The sequence below is a fragment of the Netta rufina genome (genome assembly GCF_964035555.1).
Source record: "Netta rufina genome assembly, chromosome: 20".
Lineage (NCBI taxonomy): Eukaryota > Metazoa > Chordata > Aves > Anseriformes > Anatidae > Netta > Netta rufina.
Window position 1 is genome coordinate 1063991 of NC_140144.1, and position 18503 is coordinate 1082493.

At 57.9% G+C, this 18503-nt stretch overlaps 2 protein-coding genes across 3 annotated transcripts in view; one reads left to right on the forward strand and one right to left on the reverse strand.

Moving 5' to 3' along the window:
• Positions 1 to 5316, reverse strand: part of ABCA2 (ATP binding cassette subfamily A member 2) — a 42064-nt gene extending 36748 nt beyond the window's left edge. For both annotated transcript variants that reach the window (XM_084299139.1, XM_084299138.1), the window contains exon 1: positions 5088 to 5316. In XM_084299139.1, the coding sequence (XP_084155265.1) occupies positions 5088 to 5153 (66 nt within the window). In that variant the 5' untranslated portion in view covers positions 5154 to 5316. The remainder of the gene's footprint in view (positions 1 to 5087) is intronic.
• Positions 5317 to 11420: 6104 nt separating this feature from the next.
• FUT7 (fucosyltransferase 7) lies at positions 11421 to 14886 on the forward strand (the record flags this gene model as incomplete). Its single annotated transcript, XM_084298954.1, has 2 exons — positions 11421 to 11506; positions 13764 to 14886. Exon 2 carries the CDS (start codon positions 13843 to 13845, stop codon positions 14884 to 14886), a length of 1044 nt encoding a protein of 347 aa, XP_084155080.1. The 5' UTR covers positions 11421 to 11506; positions 13764 to 13842.
• Between the last annotated feature and the right edge of the window lie 3617 nt (positions 14887 to 18503).

The window sequence follows — 18503 nt, forward strand, 5'->3', positions numbered from 1 at the left end:
TCCCCCCTGTACAGTGCCCCAGTGCTGCCTACTAAAAGTGCACTGCCCTTCACAGCTTTGGCTCACGCAAAGCAGCACACAGTGAAACAGGTTCCACACACCCACACAAGCCCAGGACACATCCACCTTCCCACTGGCAAGAGGTGCCTGGCCTTAGCACAGGCTGAATGGTGCCAGCGCCTGCAGGGCCATGATCACACTCCAGTATGGGGGAAGGCACTGCCACCCCTCTCTACTTTGTGGGAAGGGAGAGGCCGTGGAGCGAGGCAGAGCCCTGCACACACTCACAGCCCTGGCTGCAGGGGAGGAGCAGTGCAGCAGCTCATGCCGTGTCTGTGAATCGCTCTGCAACAGGTGCCCTTGCCAGGCCAGGCCTGGCCACACTGTCCCTATGCTGTTCCTGCACCACCCCTGCAGCAGTGTACGAGCAGCCTCCTGCTGTGGTGGTGATTCAGGGGGATGCTGCCTGGCAGCGCTGCGCCAGCACTAGCCCAGCCTATGCGTGCCACCCCCGCCTCCCCAGCACCAGCTGCAAACAAAGAGGGGGGCAAAGAGCATCCTGAGTCAGTGCAGAGCCCAGCCTGATCAAACCCCGCCCAAGGCTGATCCCTGCTCTCATCTAGCGCTGGGAAGAAGCTTCTGGGAGCTTCTCGTCAGGAACTGGGTGCTGTGGCCCTAGGCCTGTGCACTGTGTCCTGGTACAGGCATTGCTGCAGCAGGTCCCAAATGGCCAGGGTGAGGCACAGAAGCAGCTCCTGGAGTCTCAGCTGCTCTTTACTATTCCTCAAAAAAAATCCTGCGCAGCCAGCACTTTCAAATAAAATGCAAAATAAAACACAACAGCACCCTTCCATCACTGGCACTTCAAAGCTGGGAACTCCAGTGACAACAAGCTTTCCTGTCCCAGACATGTTTGCACAGAAAGCAACCAGGAAAGATGGCCAAACACACTTGGCTCTACCCTCACATGATGCCTGGGGTAACTTGAGAGTTCACCTGTTCACTTTACATCCTGTGTAGGTTTAATTAACTATTGACAGTTATCTGAGAGCCCATCCCTAAAGATACACACAGCTCTGCTCACCCCCAGTCCCAGCAGAGTCAAGGTGCCATAGGTCGTGGATTTTTCCTTTGTGCAAAGAAATCCTCAAACGTGCACCATTCAGGACTGCTGAGCATCTGCACCTGAGAACTGCCTGTACTTGGGACAGGGGGAGCCCTGGCTTCACTCCATCCTGAGGTGATGCTGTTCTGCTCAAACCTCCAATGCTCCAGGGCTCCTGCCTCAAATTCTACGCTAGGAAGAATAAAAATCATAACCAAACTCCCAAATAGCCCCTAGAACAGATCAGCTACTCTGGGCAGTCATACTCCCACAGATAAGACTCAAATCCTTACACGGGTACTACAACACAGCCAAGGTACAGTACCCAACTCAGCCACCACCCAGGAGCTTAGCAATACAGGTACTGTAGGTAAGATTGTCTGGTGATGTCCTTGCTCTTTGTCAGTTTTTTCCAAAGATGAAATGATGTTGAGCTCTGGTATGCTCCTGCCCTGTTTCGCCACTGCTTTTGTTTGTAGCCATGGATCCTGTGATTGGCCCAGCTTCTCTGCCTCCCTGCTGAGCCCACACATACTGTCACATCTCAAGACCACAGCAAGGGTTTCTGACACCACCACTGCAGGATCAAGCTTCCGGGACAAAGCAAGCCCCTCCCTGGGAAGGGCTGGGAAGCAGAGTCACAGAAGGCAGTGACATGTTGCACAGTGGGTCAGGACCCTCTCCCACGGCTGCCTGATAACACAGCCACTCTGCACAGGGCTGGCACTTACCACTGCTACATTCTCAAGTGGACAATCTGAGCTCTAAGAAAATGCAGAGCCTGAGGAGAAAGTTTGTTTCAAAACTGCTGCTGTACCTCATTAGAGTGCTAACCTAGCCACAACCCCAAAGTCTGGGTGCCAGGATGAAGGAGACTTTCTCAGGGCCACTAACAGTTCAGTGGCAGAGCAAGAGACTGGCCCCAGCTATCCTGAGCCCCAGAGCCTGCAGCAACGGGCTCTGCCAAGCACAAGGCATCTGCCTGGGAGATAAACCCTCCCTGTCCCCTGCCCTGCTGCCCCAGGGCTCTGGTCCAGGCATTACAAGGAAGGAAAGGACACTGTGGTTTGAGGCATGCACCCCAGTGCAGCGCCCCACACCAACAGTCAGCTGCCAGCAGAGCAAGGGCAGCCCAGGCACCACACTCCTTCCATGACAGCACCAGAAGTCCACCCATTCCCATCCCACCACCACCTCTGACTCCCCAGGGTGAACTTAAGCCAGGGAAGGGTCTTGTGCTCCTCCATGCTTTATCAACCCAGTCTGGTCCACTAACCTCTGCCTGGCACCACTGAGTCAGTCCAAGGGATTTAGGGGCTGGTTTCCCTTGGTGAGATGTCCAGCTCCGGATGGAGCCTGGGCAAGGGCAGTGTGCCTCCCCCCGTCCCCCCCATAGCAAGCTGCAGGGATCCACATAGGTTGACGATGCTGGATTTTGGCACAGGCCTGACTCTGCCCTAGCTTGCCAGCACCAGCCAGCTCTGCTCCCAAGCTGCTGGGAGGGTACAGAGCTGCCTTGGGAGCAGGCAGGCTGTCACCCTCATGCACAAGGGGAGTGCGAGGTGACCACAGTACTTAGATGCAGCAAGAGTTCAAGGAAGCAAGAGATCAGCTCAGGTGACACGCACAAGGCACCTGTGTCATCAGGACACAAATATCCAAGGGGCTGTACCAAATCCAGCCATTGACCATGCTCTGTGCTAGGGGCAGCTCTCTCTCTGGGATGGAGCTGCTGTTCTGCACCCTCATGTGGCATCGCTGGGGGCAAGGTGGTGTCAGCCCTTCCCCTGCCCTGTTCAGATGATGGTCCCTGCACACAGAGGTGATTGGGCCTGGGCTCCTCACCTTCCTCCTTGCCTGCCCAGCAGCCTGGGAGCTGGCAGCCATACTGCAGCTTTCTGCACTGCACTCCTGCACTGCTTGCAGAGCTGAGGAGGCATGGAGAAATGGGTGCCCAAAAGATGCACACAGCCCCAGACTGTAAACCTGTCGGGCTTGGTGGCCAGGTCCAGGGCAGCTGTTGAGGGCCAGCAGATGCCAGGGGCAGCTGTCAAGAACCAACATAGTTGTGCCAGCCTGCTGGCCCTTGTGGGCAGGGATCTGTGACACACAGGGACGAGGCAGTCCCCAGCCTTGATCATTTGGCTGCACTCAGTGCACAGGGTGGGGATGACTCAGCCGAGAGCATCACCCTCATCCACTGTGCAGGGGCTGCCCTGGAGGGCACCTGCCCATGGCACAGCCTCCGTCCCGTCCTGTCCATGCCCTCCCTGGCCTGGCATGCCCCCAGGAGTCTCCAGCACTCCACGTGCCAGGATGAAGTAGGGCCCAAGGCTCGCACGCTGCTGGCGAAGGAGAACACGCAGGATCAGGCCTGCAGGATATTTGGGAGGGGGAAGAGGAAAGAGAATCACCAGCTTGGGAGCAGCAGCTCACTACCCTCCCCCATCCTCTAAAAATAACCAGCTCCCTCCATGCCCAGCACACCCCTCCCCCAGCCAGCCCACACCCTTCGTGATGGGGTTCGGGGTTCCTCCTTGGCCAGGACCTTCAGCAGCCCTTCCCCACCGGCACCTCACCTCCAGCCCTCCACATACACGGGCCCTACAGAACCACACTCTGTGTGGCAGAGGCTGCCCCAGCACCCCCCATCACACCCCCACCTGCGTGGCAGGATTAGGCCAGCCCTCCCCTAGACACACCAGGCAGAAGAGGCCAAGGAAGGATTAAACCAGTTTCTCAACCCCAGCACACACAAATGCACACATCAGTATGGATGTGCACAACATGGGGGTTCAAGCCAGTTCCACCAGCAACCAGGTGGAGGTGGGAACCTGCCTCCTCTGCCACCCCTCTGGGAGCTGAGGAAGGGGCAGAGCAAAGGCAAACATCTGTGACAGACCAGGTTTCACAACCTCATGACCAAAAAGCAGGAGCAGCTCCCTCCAGCACCCTAGGAAGACACATCCCTGACCCACATACAATTTAAAAGCCTATTTATAGCATGCAGACATCATCGAGAACTTGGGAAGGCTTTACCACACCAGAGACATGGCCCTTGGGACCAGAAACAGAGCTTGCAAATGTCCAGTGCTTCTGGAACCTGAGACAGGTCCAAGGTAGGGAGGAAGGAGCTGCACATGGTGGACATTTGGGCAGAGGGGAGAGAGACTAGTCAGCAGCCCTGGACCCCTCATGCAGGCACTCATACACAGTGCCTGCTGCTGCCAAGGGCTTGGACGACTCCCACAGGCACGTGGTGGGAGCAGGGACAGGCAAGAGACCTAACTGTTGCTGCTACGAAACGTGCATCACTGAGCTGCCCAGCCTGTGCCAGGGCACTCAGAGATGCCAGCAGCTGGGCAAGGAGGGGTGTTTTTCAGCTGCTCTATGGGTTTATAAATAGACAGCATCCACACTTTCTCCTTCTGGTCCGCAAGGCAAGCGGACATCACTAGATCTCTGCATCCACCACCACATGCATTATTCATCTCCACAGCCTAACTGACAGGAAGAAAAGGGTTGCAGCAAGGGAACAGAGAGGACTGGCATCCAAAGGCGTCAAAAGCAGCCCCAAGCCCCGGGCAGCCTGTCTCCAGAGCGCACACAACGGCACGCAGGGATGCCGAGCCCCCATCCACACGGAGCCCCTCGGGGCTGCCCTCCCGCCCTCGCAGGTGGCCGGACGGGCACGGCGAAGATCCAGCCCCCCACCGGGGAGGAGGCTCTCTCGGCCCCGCACTCCGAGCCTGCACCGGGAGGGGGACGCGTCGCCTCGCTCCCCCGGGCAGGGCTCGGCCACGCCGGCTTTCCCAGGACCGCAGAGCCGGCGATGCCGGCGCCCTCAGCGCCGACCCGGCCCCCACCGGCTGCCCGGGCGGAGCCGCCGCGGGGACCCCGGCGGGTTCTGGCCGGGGGCTGCCGCTCACCCCGCGCCCGCCCCCCCCCCCACCCGGGGCACCAGGCCCTCGCCGACGCTCACCGGGCTGCGCCGCTTCAGCGTCACGTTCTTCCAGAGCAGGAGATGGAGCTGGTGCAGGAACCCCATGGCCGCGCCGCGCCGGCCTCGCCGCAGGGCGCTCCCCGGCTCCGCTCCGCCCCGCTCGGCACCGCAGCTCACCCGCCGCCCACCGCCATGCCCAGGCCGCCGCCGCCGCCTTTGTCCGCAGCAGGCTCGGCTGCGCGGGGAGCGGGCGGGCGGGCGGCCCTGCCCCTGCCCCTGCCCCTCTCCCTGCCCCTGCCCGCTTCCGTCCTCGGCGCACCCAGCCCAGCCCGGCCCGGCCCGGCCCTGCGCAGCGCCGCCCCCGTGCCGGGGCTGCCTGCCGCCGCCTCCCGTTAAAGGCACCGCCGGGCCGCAGCCCCCGGCTGTCCGCCGCGAGGGCCCGGGGGGCGCCCCCCTGCGCCCGCCCCGAGATCCCTGCCGGCCCGGGGGGGGCCGCGGCCTGGAGACGTGGTGCTGCGGCCCGGGGCGGCGGGGCCCGGGCCCCGGCGGGCCGAGCCGTCACGGAGCGGGCCCGGCCGCTTGCCGAGGCGGGCGGCGGGGCCGCGGCAGCGCCGATGCCCCCTCAGCGCCGCGGCCGCGCGGAGGGCCGGCAGCGCCAGCCCGGGCCCTGCTGCGCCAGGGTGGCCACGGCGGGGTGGCTGTGCCGCTGGGGAGAGGCCTGCCGGGGGCTGGCGGGCCGGGCAGGGCGAGCGGTGAGCTCGCAGACCCCAGCCGCAGGGTGAGAGGGATCTGAGCTCCTGCGGGGCAGGAGAGGGGGTGAGGCCGGCGGTGAGCGTGCCGGCCAGCTCCTGGTAGGAAGGAGGGCCTGGGGAGTGGGTCCCACATCGGTTCACAAAACTCGTGGGTGCCCACTGTGCTGCCGCGGAGGAAGAAAACCATCGGTAGCCGGCTGCCCCTCACTGCAGCAGGGGCAGTTGTGCTGGGCTCAGAGGTAGGATTGTGGAAGGACATCCAAACACTTTGCAAGCCAGGTTGTGCCAAAGGGTGCGTGCTCATTGTTTCTGCTTCTCAGGAAACCAAGGCACCCTTGGGTGCATGGCCAAGAAGGCCCAGAAGGACATTAGCAGAGCCGACCACAGCACCCCAGGCTTGCCCATGCTGTATGGCCTGGCCAGGAGGGGGGCTCCTGCCCTAGGAAAAAAAAAGATGCTCTGTCAGTGAGACTTACTGGTCCACAGGACCTCACTGCTTATCTCCATTCTTACAGCTGCGGGGCAGTGGAAGAGTGGTAGAGCTGCTGTCCTGGCATTCAACAGCCCTTGTAAAATGCCCTGATGTCAGTTTTGAGAGTGGGGGTTACAAATCTCAACAATTTGCACCATTCCAACACTGTTCCTCCAGGCCAGACCTGCCTCAGGGGAGCCCATCGCCAGAAGGTGTGCATGGTGGGGCAGTGAGCCCTTTGCAGCCATGGTGCACATCTCACTCCAAGAAACGTTCAGGACAATGACCTTCCTTGGTACAGTGGAGAGGGAAAGATTATTTAGGGGTTTACATGGTGCAGTCTTCTCCTGATGGTTGTTTTTGTCACACAGCAGTGACCTGCTTCCCTGACGGGCCTGCCATGAGCCATGGCCTGGAGGGGCTGGCTGCCCAGGCTGCCTGCATGTGAGGTTGGCATTGGTGTCCCTGTGTGCTGGCTGCCCTCAGCCCAGCTGGCTGCTGGCTGCCCAGCTCCTGCCCAACCAATGTGTGGGCAAGAGGAGTGGTGGGCTGTCCACATCCGTTCTTAGAGGGGACCAGCCTGCCTGCAGCAAGCTCTGCCCCATCCCAGCTGACTCTGAGGCTGGGAAGGATGTCCTCAACACCAGCAGGTACTGAACCAGGCCAGCTCTGTCCCTCGCCTCACTCTGTCCTGTTGATCCAACCAACCAGACAGACATCTTTCCTTCCTTCCTTCCTTCCTTCCTTCCTTCCTTCCTTCCTTCCTTCCTTCCTTCCTTCCTTCCTTCCTTCCTTCCTTCCTTCCTTCCTTCCTTCCTTCCTTCCTTCCTTCCTTCCTTCCTTCCTTCCTTCCTTCCTTCCTTCCTTCCTTCCTTCTTTCATTCCATACAGACAACCAGCCATCTATCCTTCCATCCCTCCCTTCCTCTCTCTTTACATTCCCCTGTTTTTTTTCATTTCTATCCTGTCCCTGCCTCCACCCAGCTCCCTCTTGGCTGTCTGTACCCCCTTGCTCCATCTGCTGTTGTTGCTGTCTTCAACCATCTTGTCTCTGTGCTGCTGTCAGGGTTAAGTGCAGCCAGAGCAGTGAATGACTTGGCTGCCCCAGCTCCAAGTTTTGTTGCTAAGGGTGACCGTGTTTCAGGCACTGCTCTGGAGCAGCTGCCTGGGCATGACAAAAGCTCCTGTTGTCCTGCCACAAAGTGCCATTATTCAGAAAACTTCTGGGCAAAACCTTGCATGGCATCTGTATCAGGTGGGTGTCACCTCCCAGGGCCATTGGGCAGTGACCAAGGACAAAGGGACACCCAGGAGACATGGTGGTGGAAGGGCACTGGGTGCCAAGGTGCCCTGTGGAGGTTGGCTGTTCTGGAAGGGCAGCAGTGGGGCAGCCCCCAGGGAGCTTAAGCCATTTGGGCTTAAGTTGGGCTTAAGCCATTGGGCTTAAGTTGAGCCAGGGGAGTTTTAGGTTAGATGTTAGGAAGAACTTCTTTACTGAAAGGGTTGTGAGGCATTGGAACAGGCTGCCCAGGGAAGTGGTGGAGTCACCATCCCTGGAAGTCTTCAAAAGACGTTTAGATGTAGAGCTTAGGGATATGGTTTAGTGGGGACTGCTAGCGTTAGGTCAGAGGTTGGACTCGATGATCTTGAGGTCTCTTCCAACCTAGAAATTCTGTGATTCTGTGAGCATGGGAGGCGGGCACCTGAGCTCCCTGGCATAGAGAGGTGCCAAAGTTGGGGATGTCGGGGCTGGTTCTGTGCCTTTTCACCGTTCTCCACTGGCTGGAGTCACAGAGCTGCCATGTTGGGATGCTACCAGGCTGACCAGCATTTCTCCTGCTTTAAAATCCCAGTGGTATTTGGTGTGTCCAGCAGCACCAAGACAGGCCATTGTGGTTCAGACAGTGGTCAGCCCAGGAACGAGGCCTTTGCTCCAACAGGGGCTTCTAGTTGGTCCCTGGGGAAGGAGGGATGTATGCACGCTCCTTCCCCCTGAGCATATACCCAGCTTCTCACTCTTCCTGAGAGACTGCAAGTGGTTTGTCCCTCACCCCACTCTTCATAAAACCCCACCCTGCTCAGCTCAGGGCAGGGGGCAGTAGTGTGGGTTACTAGTGGGGCTGTGGGGTATGGAGCAGTGCCCATGACCTGGTCTCTCACCTCCCTCCATTCCACTGCCTTGGGTCATGTCTTGGTGAGCTTCCCCAGTCTTCTGTTTGGCATGACTCCAAACACCAACAGCAGTGGGACAAGGGGCAACACAGCCCCAGGGAACCTGGTTGCCCATCCCTCCTTGGACCTGGAGCCTGAGCACCTCTCACAGGGCTGCTCTTGCATCCATCTGCAGAGGGCAGCAACCACCCACCCGCAGTTCTCTGGGTGCTGCTGGCATTACCTGATGGTCCATGGCATGTCCACAGATGCTGGCTGCTCTCCACCCAACTGGGCAGAGCTGGCAGAGACCCCAGCTGCCAGCCTGGGTTTGAGCAAGACAGCTCCAGCCTGGCACAGTCTCTGGCCCTGAGCTACCCCTGGGCATGTCCCTGGGCTGCTGGGAGAGGGTGCCTGCACACACCAGCCGCAAATTCCTGCCCCGGGGCTTCTAAAACCCTGCCTAGGGTAGCACCGTGGCTGACAGCTGCAGATGTGGCTGTGGCCTTCCAGCAGCCTTCCAGGACACAGCTCCTTTATCTCTGTCGTGTCCTGCATCCCTGGTGGAAACCTCATGGCCAATGTGGCACGGCCACCTGTGCCACACAGGGAACTGGGGAACAGCAGCATGGACAATGCTGTCAGGGAGCGCTGCCAGCAGCGAATCAGACTGGGGCAGGCCAGCCTGGGAACAGTGCCCTTTGGGCTGTGCAGTGCCCAGTATCAGGGCTCTCAATCACACAGGGGAAGAAATGCAGAAAGGGAGTTGAGAAAAAATAACAGGAAACAGGACATAAGTCTGAGGAGGAAAAAATACCCAAACCCAGCACTGCAGTTGGCCTCAGAGGTCTCTGAGGGTGGCACTGAAACCGCAGAGCCCTGCTACGCCCCAGCACATTGGCAGAGCACTGCGGGCACAGTGCTGGCAGGGGCCCCATGGGAGTGGTCCTTCTCCCAGAACTGGGCAGCCAGAGGGATGGAGAGGAGCAAGAGTGAAATGGGGGGTGCAGCCTCCAGGGCTGCTCAAGCACCCCAAGAGCCCCCAAGGAGTGGTTTAGGGGCAAAGAGCACAGTGGGACCTCACTCCCCTCTTCTCTTCATGCCATGCAATGCAGGTACATATCCACTTAGAGGACAGCACTACATGCCTCAGGGCTCTCCTCCCTGCCTCTATCTCAGTTTCCCCCTCTCTCTTCACTTTGCAAGGGCCTTAGGAGACAGGGGTGTACCCAGGCAGCCATGCCAGCAAGGAAACAACCAGACACGTGGCCTCACCAGGACAGTGGCATGGCCAGACCCTAGGCATGGGCACAGCTCTCAGTGTAGGCACAGTAAAGGCATGCATGTGCCCACTTCCCCCTTTGACAGAAAACATCCCAGCAAGGGCAGGTGCCCAGGCCTGGCAGAACAGAGGAGCTGCTGGTGCTGCTTTAGCTGACAGTTTCAAGATGAGTCAGTGGGAGCCAAAATCAGGCTGGCATCCTGTTTTCAACCTGGCTGCAGGGTGGCAGACAGGAGGCACACAGGGGAGGCTGAGGGCAGGGCCCTGCCTGCACACATCTCAGAGCAGGCAGGGCATTGGGATGGAGCAGGAGTCTGCACGTGCTGAACCCCCAACACACACACACCTGCTCCTTCCCAGCACTGGCCAGGAGGGAATTGCCCCCAGCCCAGCCCCAGCACAGGTGGTCCTGCTCATGGTGCCAGGCTAACGTTCTGGGCTTGTTTATAACCCGCTCGGCTCTGTGATGGGCTGAAGAAAATGCAAAGACAGCAGCAGGTTTATTCCAAGATGAATGAGCATTTTGCTCTTCATCTGCTTCTGGGTGATTTTGGAGAGAGTTGTGTGTGCCAGGAACCTGCAGCCAGACACGACAATCCTGATTTTCAAGAGTAAACAAAATAATAGTAACAATGTTCTAGTGGTCTCAGCAAAACAGTGCTTGCAGGATGTGCTTTGGCACAGCAACTGCCAGCCCGCAGAGCTGCCCATGGGCTCAGCCCAGCACCTGCAGCCTCCCTCCCTGCCATGCTCTGCATGGGCACTACTCTGGTAGGCAGCTGCGGGCAGGAGCACAGTGGCCAAGGCAGCCTGCTGGGTACCAGACCCTGCCTACATCCTGCTCCACGTTGCTCATGCCCGAGGACGGGGCTGGGTGGCAGGGCTCAGACCAGACTGGGGGGGCTTTCCCTGCTGTCCCCTCCTTGGTATCACCCTGTGACCCATCTCTGTCCCCTTGCACTCCTCTGCCACAGGGCTGGAGAAGACATGCCAGGGGGTGGGAGACCTGGGGACCTGCCTGGAGAAGGTGGCCAGTGTGGACTTGCTTCTGCAAGTGCAGAAGTGCCTGCTTGCTTCTGAGGACACCCATGCTCCTTCCATCCACATGGTGGAGAGCACTGATGAGTCCCAGTGCAGGGACACAGGGACACTGGGCAAACCCCAAAACAGGGGCAGGTACCAGGAAAAGCCACAGCTCATCTGGGGCATTGGAGTTCTGGCTAGCAGCTGGGATGGGAGAGGTGCTCGGCAGACATGAGATACGATTTGTGCTTGCTTTCAAAGATGACCCCTTGGAAATCCCTTTGGGGAACTGAAACCCCACACAGGGCTACCTGTCTCTTCCACAAGGAGCTACAGCCCTGCCAGAGAGTCTGGAGAAAACACAAGGACATAGGTCAAGATGTGTAGGCACAGAGAGATCTGCGAGCATCTACCAGGGTGCAGCACACTGCCATGGGGCAGCACGGGACATGCACTGTGCAACAGGAGCCCATCCTGGCATGGGGCACCCCCCCAGCCATGTGAGAAAGAACCCAGCCATGGGGCACCCAGCTGTGGGTGATACTGCCACCCACATGGCACAGGGGAAGTGCTCAGAGTGTGCTTTGACAGCAGCAGGAAGGACCTGCTTGGGGGCTGGGACAAAGCAAAACCACAGAAAAGAGGAAGCCCTAAGTACTCCAGCCCAGAACCAGCAGCTGCCCCAGAGTACCTGCGTGGGCAGTCACCAGCCCTGTCTGCGCCGTGCTGCGCCGTGCTGTGCCGCGCCACACCGTGCCGAGCTGCTGTCCATTCCACAGTAAGTCTGCAGGCTGAGCCCACATGCCAGCACTGCTGTACAACATGGGGAGAGGGTGGCTAAGCAACGGGTTGGCTCCTGGTGCTGCCAGCCTGAGGATCTGCCCTTCCAGAACAATCTTTGAATGTGGGGCAGTGTCCCCACTGCTGGGGACTGGCAGGCAAAGGGGCCCGAAGCACCGGTGTCCTCATGCATAGTGCAGGGAGCCGGCAGAGCTGTTTTTCCCTCTTCAGATGATTTTTTTTTTTTTTTTTTTTTCTGGAGCCTAAACTTAGCTCATGTATTTTAGCATGCCAGACGGAGCAGGCCAGAGCAGGGAAGGGATTTGCAAAAAAGTAAAGCTGCTGCAAATCAGCTGGGAAAGCAGGACAACACCTTCCACAAGCCTCCAAAATCACAGAGAAACCAGCACCCCCTGCCTGGCTGTTGGGCTGGGACATCTAATTTGCTTTCAGAGGTTACCTTGAAAGGGAAACTGTCTTTTGTGCTGAACAGTGTGGGTGACCTGCCAAAAATTTGGCTGCAACACATGCAGAAATGCAAACTGCCAAATAGATAGGGAAAGGAGCTGAGAGGGAGCTCCCTGTACACCCGCGGCTGTGCCCTGCAGCCCATTCCATGCCCGGCCACCCAGCATTGCCAAAGCATGGGAAAAAAAATCAGGCAGTGTCCAGCCGTGCAGTCCTTGGGACCAGCATTCATGGGGTTTTGAGCTGGTTGCTGGCACCTGGTGCAGCTGAATGTCGCCCCCCTTTCCCCCCATCTGCTCCTGCTGCTTTCTATTTCAGTGAGCAACTCTGACTCAGTTAAGAAGCAGAACCTTTGTCAAGGCCAGACATGGGCAGAAGGGCACTGCAGTGGAGTGAACGAAGGTGTAAATGCGCATCTCATGCTGGATGGTGGGTGACTGGGGTTCCCACATGCCTACAGGCGGAGCCCCGCCAGCTGGAGACCTACAGCAGCCCAGCTGTGGGGGAGCCAAATGCTCTCTGCCCTGCCTGCTGGGGACTGGAAACCTGGGGCACCTGAAAATAAAGTATGGGTATATGCGGTGCCAAGACAACCAGCTCCCAGACCTGGTGTCTTCATGGCTGGGGAGAGCACCCCAAGCCCAGGGAGAGCACTCCAAGCCAGGTAGGAGCCCTGCCATCACTGCAGGAGGGTGCTGGGACAAGCGAGGCACGTTTCAGGCAGGACCCTGATCTGGCCTCGAGTGGGGTTTGGGACTTCCTGATTGCTCCCAAGAACACCCCAATGGCTGATCCATGAGTGGGTTCAGGGATGGAGCGTTGCTCTGGGGTGTGGGTTCACAGCATTTCCTGTAATGACTCCCAGCCAGCTGTGAGGCAGGACTTGGGGTACTCCCTCACTCTTTGGCATATGGCCCCAACTTGTAGCCCCCCAGAAAGAACCGCATGTTCCTCCCAGGCTTTGCTGTGGCAAGGCTGGCTGCATTTCAAGCTCAAAATACCCCCCCAGGCAAAGCGAGAAGTGTGGAATGGGACTGTGCCTCTTTGTCAGATGGGGAAACTGAGGCACGGAGCAAGTGACAAGGAAAGCATCCCTTGTGCATGCAACTGGGAGTAGTGCTCATCAGTTGTGACACGGGGACAGGTGGCTGCTGACTGTTGGCTCCGTACTCCCTCCCCATCTCCTTCAGCAATAGCACTGCTTGCCCCTAGAGACTGGGGTCACTGGGGAACACATGAGGGAGGGTGATGCAAATGACAGCACCAGCTTGGTGTGACAGGGCTGCAACAGCTCCTGCCTCTTCCTACCCTGACAGGTAGCCTCAGGGAAAGTCCTTTTATCTGTTACATATGGGATTTTCTGAGCTTAAAAGACAACACAAAAGGAAGAAAAAAAAAAAAAAAAAAGAAAAAAAAGGCCCAGAAAAAAAAAATGGAATCCACATGGTGAAAGCTGTGGGTCCCTCTGTGGCACCTGGGATGGCATGCAACCATCCCCTTGCTTGGCAGAGGTGCTGCCAACATCTCCAGCCTGCCCCAAGCCAGGGATCCCTGCTGGGTTGTGGCAGCAGGTGCATGGGTGGGACCCTGCAGGGTGGGCAGAGGTATACTGGGGCCTGGGGGCTCCTCCTGTGCCTGAGCCCTGTGGGGTTTGGGCGCCGTGGAGGAAGCGCAAAGTTTTTCTCCAGCCACTCCAGCCCCAGCATCTCCTCGTTCCTCCATTTTTCTGCCAGCCAGGTGGCTGAGCAAGCTGAGCTGATGGCCCTTGCTGGCTTCTTCTGTCCCAGGCACAGCCTCCAAGGAGGTGACACCACCAAGAAGGTGACACTACCAAGGTGACAGCCAGCCCTGCTGAGCACCGGCAGCATGTCCCGGGCATCACCACTGCCACGGCTGCCATGGGGCCGGCCCAGTATGAAAGCAGTGGTCACTGCTGGGTTGCTTGTCACCATGCTCTGGAACCTGAAGTGCTTCATCAACTCATCTAACATCTCTGGTAAAGCCCCCAAGCATACTAAGCCACTGGTGGTCCTAGTGTGGGAATGGCCTTCAAATCAGGTCCCAAACATCAGTGGGGACATTTGTTATGAGCTGTACAGCATTGAGGGATGCTGGCTCACCATGGAGCAGCAGCTCCTGCACCAGGCAGATGTGGTGGTGTTTCCTCACACCAGGCTCCAGCAGGGCAGGGACAAGCTGCCCCGGGAGAAGCCACCAGGGCAGAACTGGGTGTGGGTCTCCCTGGAGTCCCCCACAAACACTAAAGCATTAACAGGATGGAACCAGACATTCAACTGGGTGATGACCTACAGACGAGACTCAGACATCTTCATTCCCTATGGCAAGCTTGTGCCCAACCGGTCAGCCACCATGAACATCCCCATGAAGACCAACTTGGTATCTTGGGTTATTAGCAACTATCACAGGACTCAGAAAAGAGCTGAAGTCTACAAGAACCTGTCCAGGTACCTCCATGTGAACATATATGGGAAGGCAAGCAAAAATCCGCTTTGCAAAGACTGCCTTTTGCCAACGACATCCAAGTCCAAGTTTTACCTGGCCTTCGAGAACTCCATCCACCAGGACTACATCACTGAGAAGCTCTGGAGGAACTCCCTGATGGCTGGCACTGTGCCTGTGGTGCTGGGGCCTGCCCGGGCCAACTACGAGCAGTTCATCCCTGCGGATTCATTTATTCATGTTGATGACTTTAGTTCCCTGGCAGAGCTGGCCACCTTCCTGAAGACCATGAACTCCAGCCGTTACCAGCAGTTCTTCGTATGGCAGAAGAAGTACAGTGTGAAGCTCTATGCAGACTGGAGGGAGCGCATTTGTACCATCTGTGCTATGTATCCCAGCCTGCCCCAAGGCCGTGTCTATCCCAACCTGGAGAGCTGGTTCAACACCTAGTGCAGAGCTGACACGTGCTGAGGGCACTCAGCACTGCCAGACATCAGGGATGCATTTGTGCAGAATATAGAAGTGGGAGGAGTGTGGGGCACCCTGCGACAGAACAGGATGCTGTGCAGGGAGGGATGTGAGACCTCTAATACTCGCCCTGTTGTTGCCTCACTGTTACCTTGAGCAACTCTGTATGACTTAGCTTCCTGCAAAATGTGACCCCATACTGACCTATCCCGCTATGGTGCTGGAATAACCAGAGGGTGCTTTGGAAATAAATGACACAGCTTTTCAGAGGCTTGGCCCATCTGTCAGGGCCTGGGAAGGGCTGAGGGCAGGCAAGGACAACAGGAACCATCAGCTCCCCAACCTTCCTTTCCTCCTCATGCCCTTGTAATCATGCTGTACCCCCCCCCCCCCCACTACCTGGACAGCAAATCCGTGGTGGCAGAGGCCCTTGGCAATGTTTCTGGATGGGTGACAGCAGCTTTGGGGGGGAGGGTGTTGAGAGGGAGGAGGGATGGGAGAGACATGGTCCCCCGAGACCTCAGGGCAAGAGGCTGCATCCTGCCAGGGACCCAGCATCCTGTAGCCAAGGACAAGCAGCTCACACATCGCACCAGCTCCCACAGCCTCCGTGCTGTCACAGCCCTGCAGAACCCATTTCCCCTGCCCCTGCTCTCTTGCTGCTGGTGTCCCTGTGCTGGCAGGACACCGGATGCTCTCAAGAGCAATCACAGCCTGCTCAGTGCAAGGCCGAGTCAGAGCAGGATGACTGTGGTTTTGCACTGCCGGCTGTATGTACTGCTGCGACAGGAAGCTGTTGAGATGGTGCTGTCCTGAACTTTGCAGCAAGCCAAGAGCAAACACCCCACACCAGTGTCCTTGGCAATGCCAGCCCCTGCATACCCCATGCCATGCACACACCACGTGCCCTGGACACCCCCACACCAAGAGCATCCCACTCTGCACTGTGTACACCCCCCCTCTGTGGTCACTGCATGGCAAGCAGCCTGCACTGTGGGCACCCTGCAGCACACATACACTGCCTGGGAAGCTCCCTGCACTGCAGGCACCCTAACTCAAGAGCATCCTGCACTGTGGGCCCCCTGCTAGCACACATACCCTGCATTGTGGGTACCTTGCACTGAAAGCACCCTGCCCTGTGGACACTGCACTTTTGAGGACCCTGCCCACTCTGCACCACCTATACCCTGTGCCACACACTCCTGACCATGCAAAGGGCATCCTGCTCTGTGCGCACCCTCTACCCTGGGCATGGGCAGCCCCTAGGCATGCCATGGGGAAGCACCCATCTGGGACTGGCAGCAGACGTTGGGGATAGGCAACAGAACCGGGCAGGAATGTGACTGCTCCATCCTTGCCTCACTTTCTGTGCAGACCCAAACTTCACCATGTCTCCTCAAGTCATTTACCTCCCCGGTAACAGTGACTCATTTTGTCACACATTTTGCCCAGTTTTCCTCACTGCAGCCCCCAAGACTACACAGCCTGAGCCCCACCACCCTGCCCAGCAGCACCCAGCAAGCTGCCGGCCACCCACTGGACCTGGTCGCATGGGTGATAACCCACAGCAGAGGGGACAATCCTGCTTGCAGTGTGTGCTTTGTGAACATGCCCCAGCATCAGCCCGGTCCAGACCTGCCTCACGTGGCAGTTTGACAAGACATGCCACAATCTTCTGATTTCTGCAGTGTGGTTTCTCATTTTGTCTTCTGGATCAACTGAAAACTGAGCAGGAACATGTCACAACCCTGTCAGTGCTGCCCTCACCTCCATGGCAGCACGGTCCCAACAAGCCTCAGCTGGCTGCATCACTTCTCCATCATCACACATGGCCATGAGGGCTCTGGGGCTGCAGGATCTGGGGGTCCCAGAGCCTGCTCCCAAGGAGTTCCTACCCGGCTGTGCAAACTGCAAATCTCTGCAGCAGATAATCAGATGGTTGAAACTTGCAGAGTCAAACCTAAGCAATGTGACAGCCTTCCCAGGCAGAAATGGCACCTCTGTATGCAAACCTATGGTCTAGTGTATCACAGACTGCCAGCCCCCATCACCCCCAGCTCACTCCCCCCTCCCCCCACCAGTGTGCCAGGCAAGAGCCAAGGGCATTTCTGGCCACAGAAGTTTGCAGCAGGCGCTGCGCCTGGCTGTGAGCCCCACGATTTGAATCCTGCTGTTAAATCAGGCTGTGGGCAAGGAGCCCTGGGCATCCAGGTACTAAGGAACAAGTGAGGACACAGGGGTGAGGGCAATGGGGTCCTGCATGTGTTTCCACCTCAGCCCTTTGTAGGATACCAAGGTGCTCTGAGAGCAGCAGCCAGCTCCTGCACAGCCCACGAGAATGAGGGTGCAGACCAGCCCTGAAAAGCAAGAGCAAAACCATCATTAACTGGCAGCTGAGCTAAAAAGAGGGCTTTTCAGAGTTGGTTTCAATACAGATCTGGTCACTTCATTGCTTGTGCTCGGGGAGAACAACCCTTAGGGTGCAGACTTGGCTGCAGCAAACCAGGCTGCACAGCCAAGGGTGCTGAGCAGTGAGTTGTCGCACCCAGGAAGTGCCCTGCTTCTCCCATTTGGCAGTCCCATGCACCTCCTGCTGGCATCACCCTGCACAGCCTTGCTCCCAGCTGGCCCATGACGTGGGGCTTCTTGGCCACCAGCACAGCTACCTGGCAGTGCTGAGGCTGTCCAGGATGCGCCTTGCCCAGGACTTGCATATTGCTCTTGCAAGCAGTGGTCAAGCAGCACACCCCAGCAAGGCCTTCCCTGTTCATGGACCCTGGAGGGACCCTTCACCTGAGACTCCCTTGGGCTTTTGCCTTTCCAAAAAGTAACTATGGAAAAAAATAGAAGCCCCACAAGGGTGGGAAGTGACCCCTGTGCACACTCCTGAACACATCTGCTTTTGCAGATGGGAAAGAAAATGGTCTGTGTGCCCCCACCGACCTCCAACCCAGTTCCTGGAGCTGGACACATTGCTCAAAAAGCTGCCAGGCCCCTTGGTTACAAGCCGGATCGGATCCAGAGCAGCTCACGAGCCAGCACCAACTGACCTTAATTACCTCCAGCAGCACGAAGCAGTGGCTCAGCTGCAATGTAAATTCTGCTGTTCAGCAGAACTCCCGGCTGCAGTGTGGGCACCAGTTTGCTGTATCTCCAGCCACTGCAGGCAGCAACAAGCTGGGTCTTTTAGATTGTGGCAGCACCAACTCTCACAACCGAGTTCAGTGTAACCTCTCTGCCTGCTCAAGCCTTAGGCGTAACAGGGAGCTCAGCCCCTCTTGGGTGCACCATCCAGCTGCTAGAACAGCACAGCACAGCCCCTCCCCACACTCCCCATGTGCAGCCAGACCCAGACTGACACAGCTGTGGTCTGCAGACAGTGACCACAGCAGGACCCAAGCAGGCACAGGACATAAAGGAGGCAAGGAAAGAGCTGACTAGCTCTCATGCCCCAAAGAACTGAGATTTATTTCACTGCCAGAGGGAATATGATTAAGGAAAAAAAAAATCATCATCAACTACAGCAGGCTCAAAGGCACGGGGTGCTAGCAGCATGGACAGGATGGCATCAGCCTCACTGTGGGCCCTGGGCTGGGATC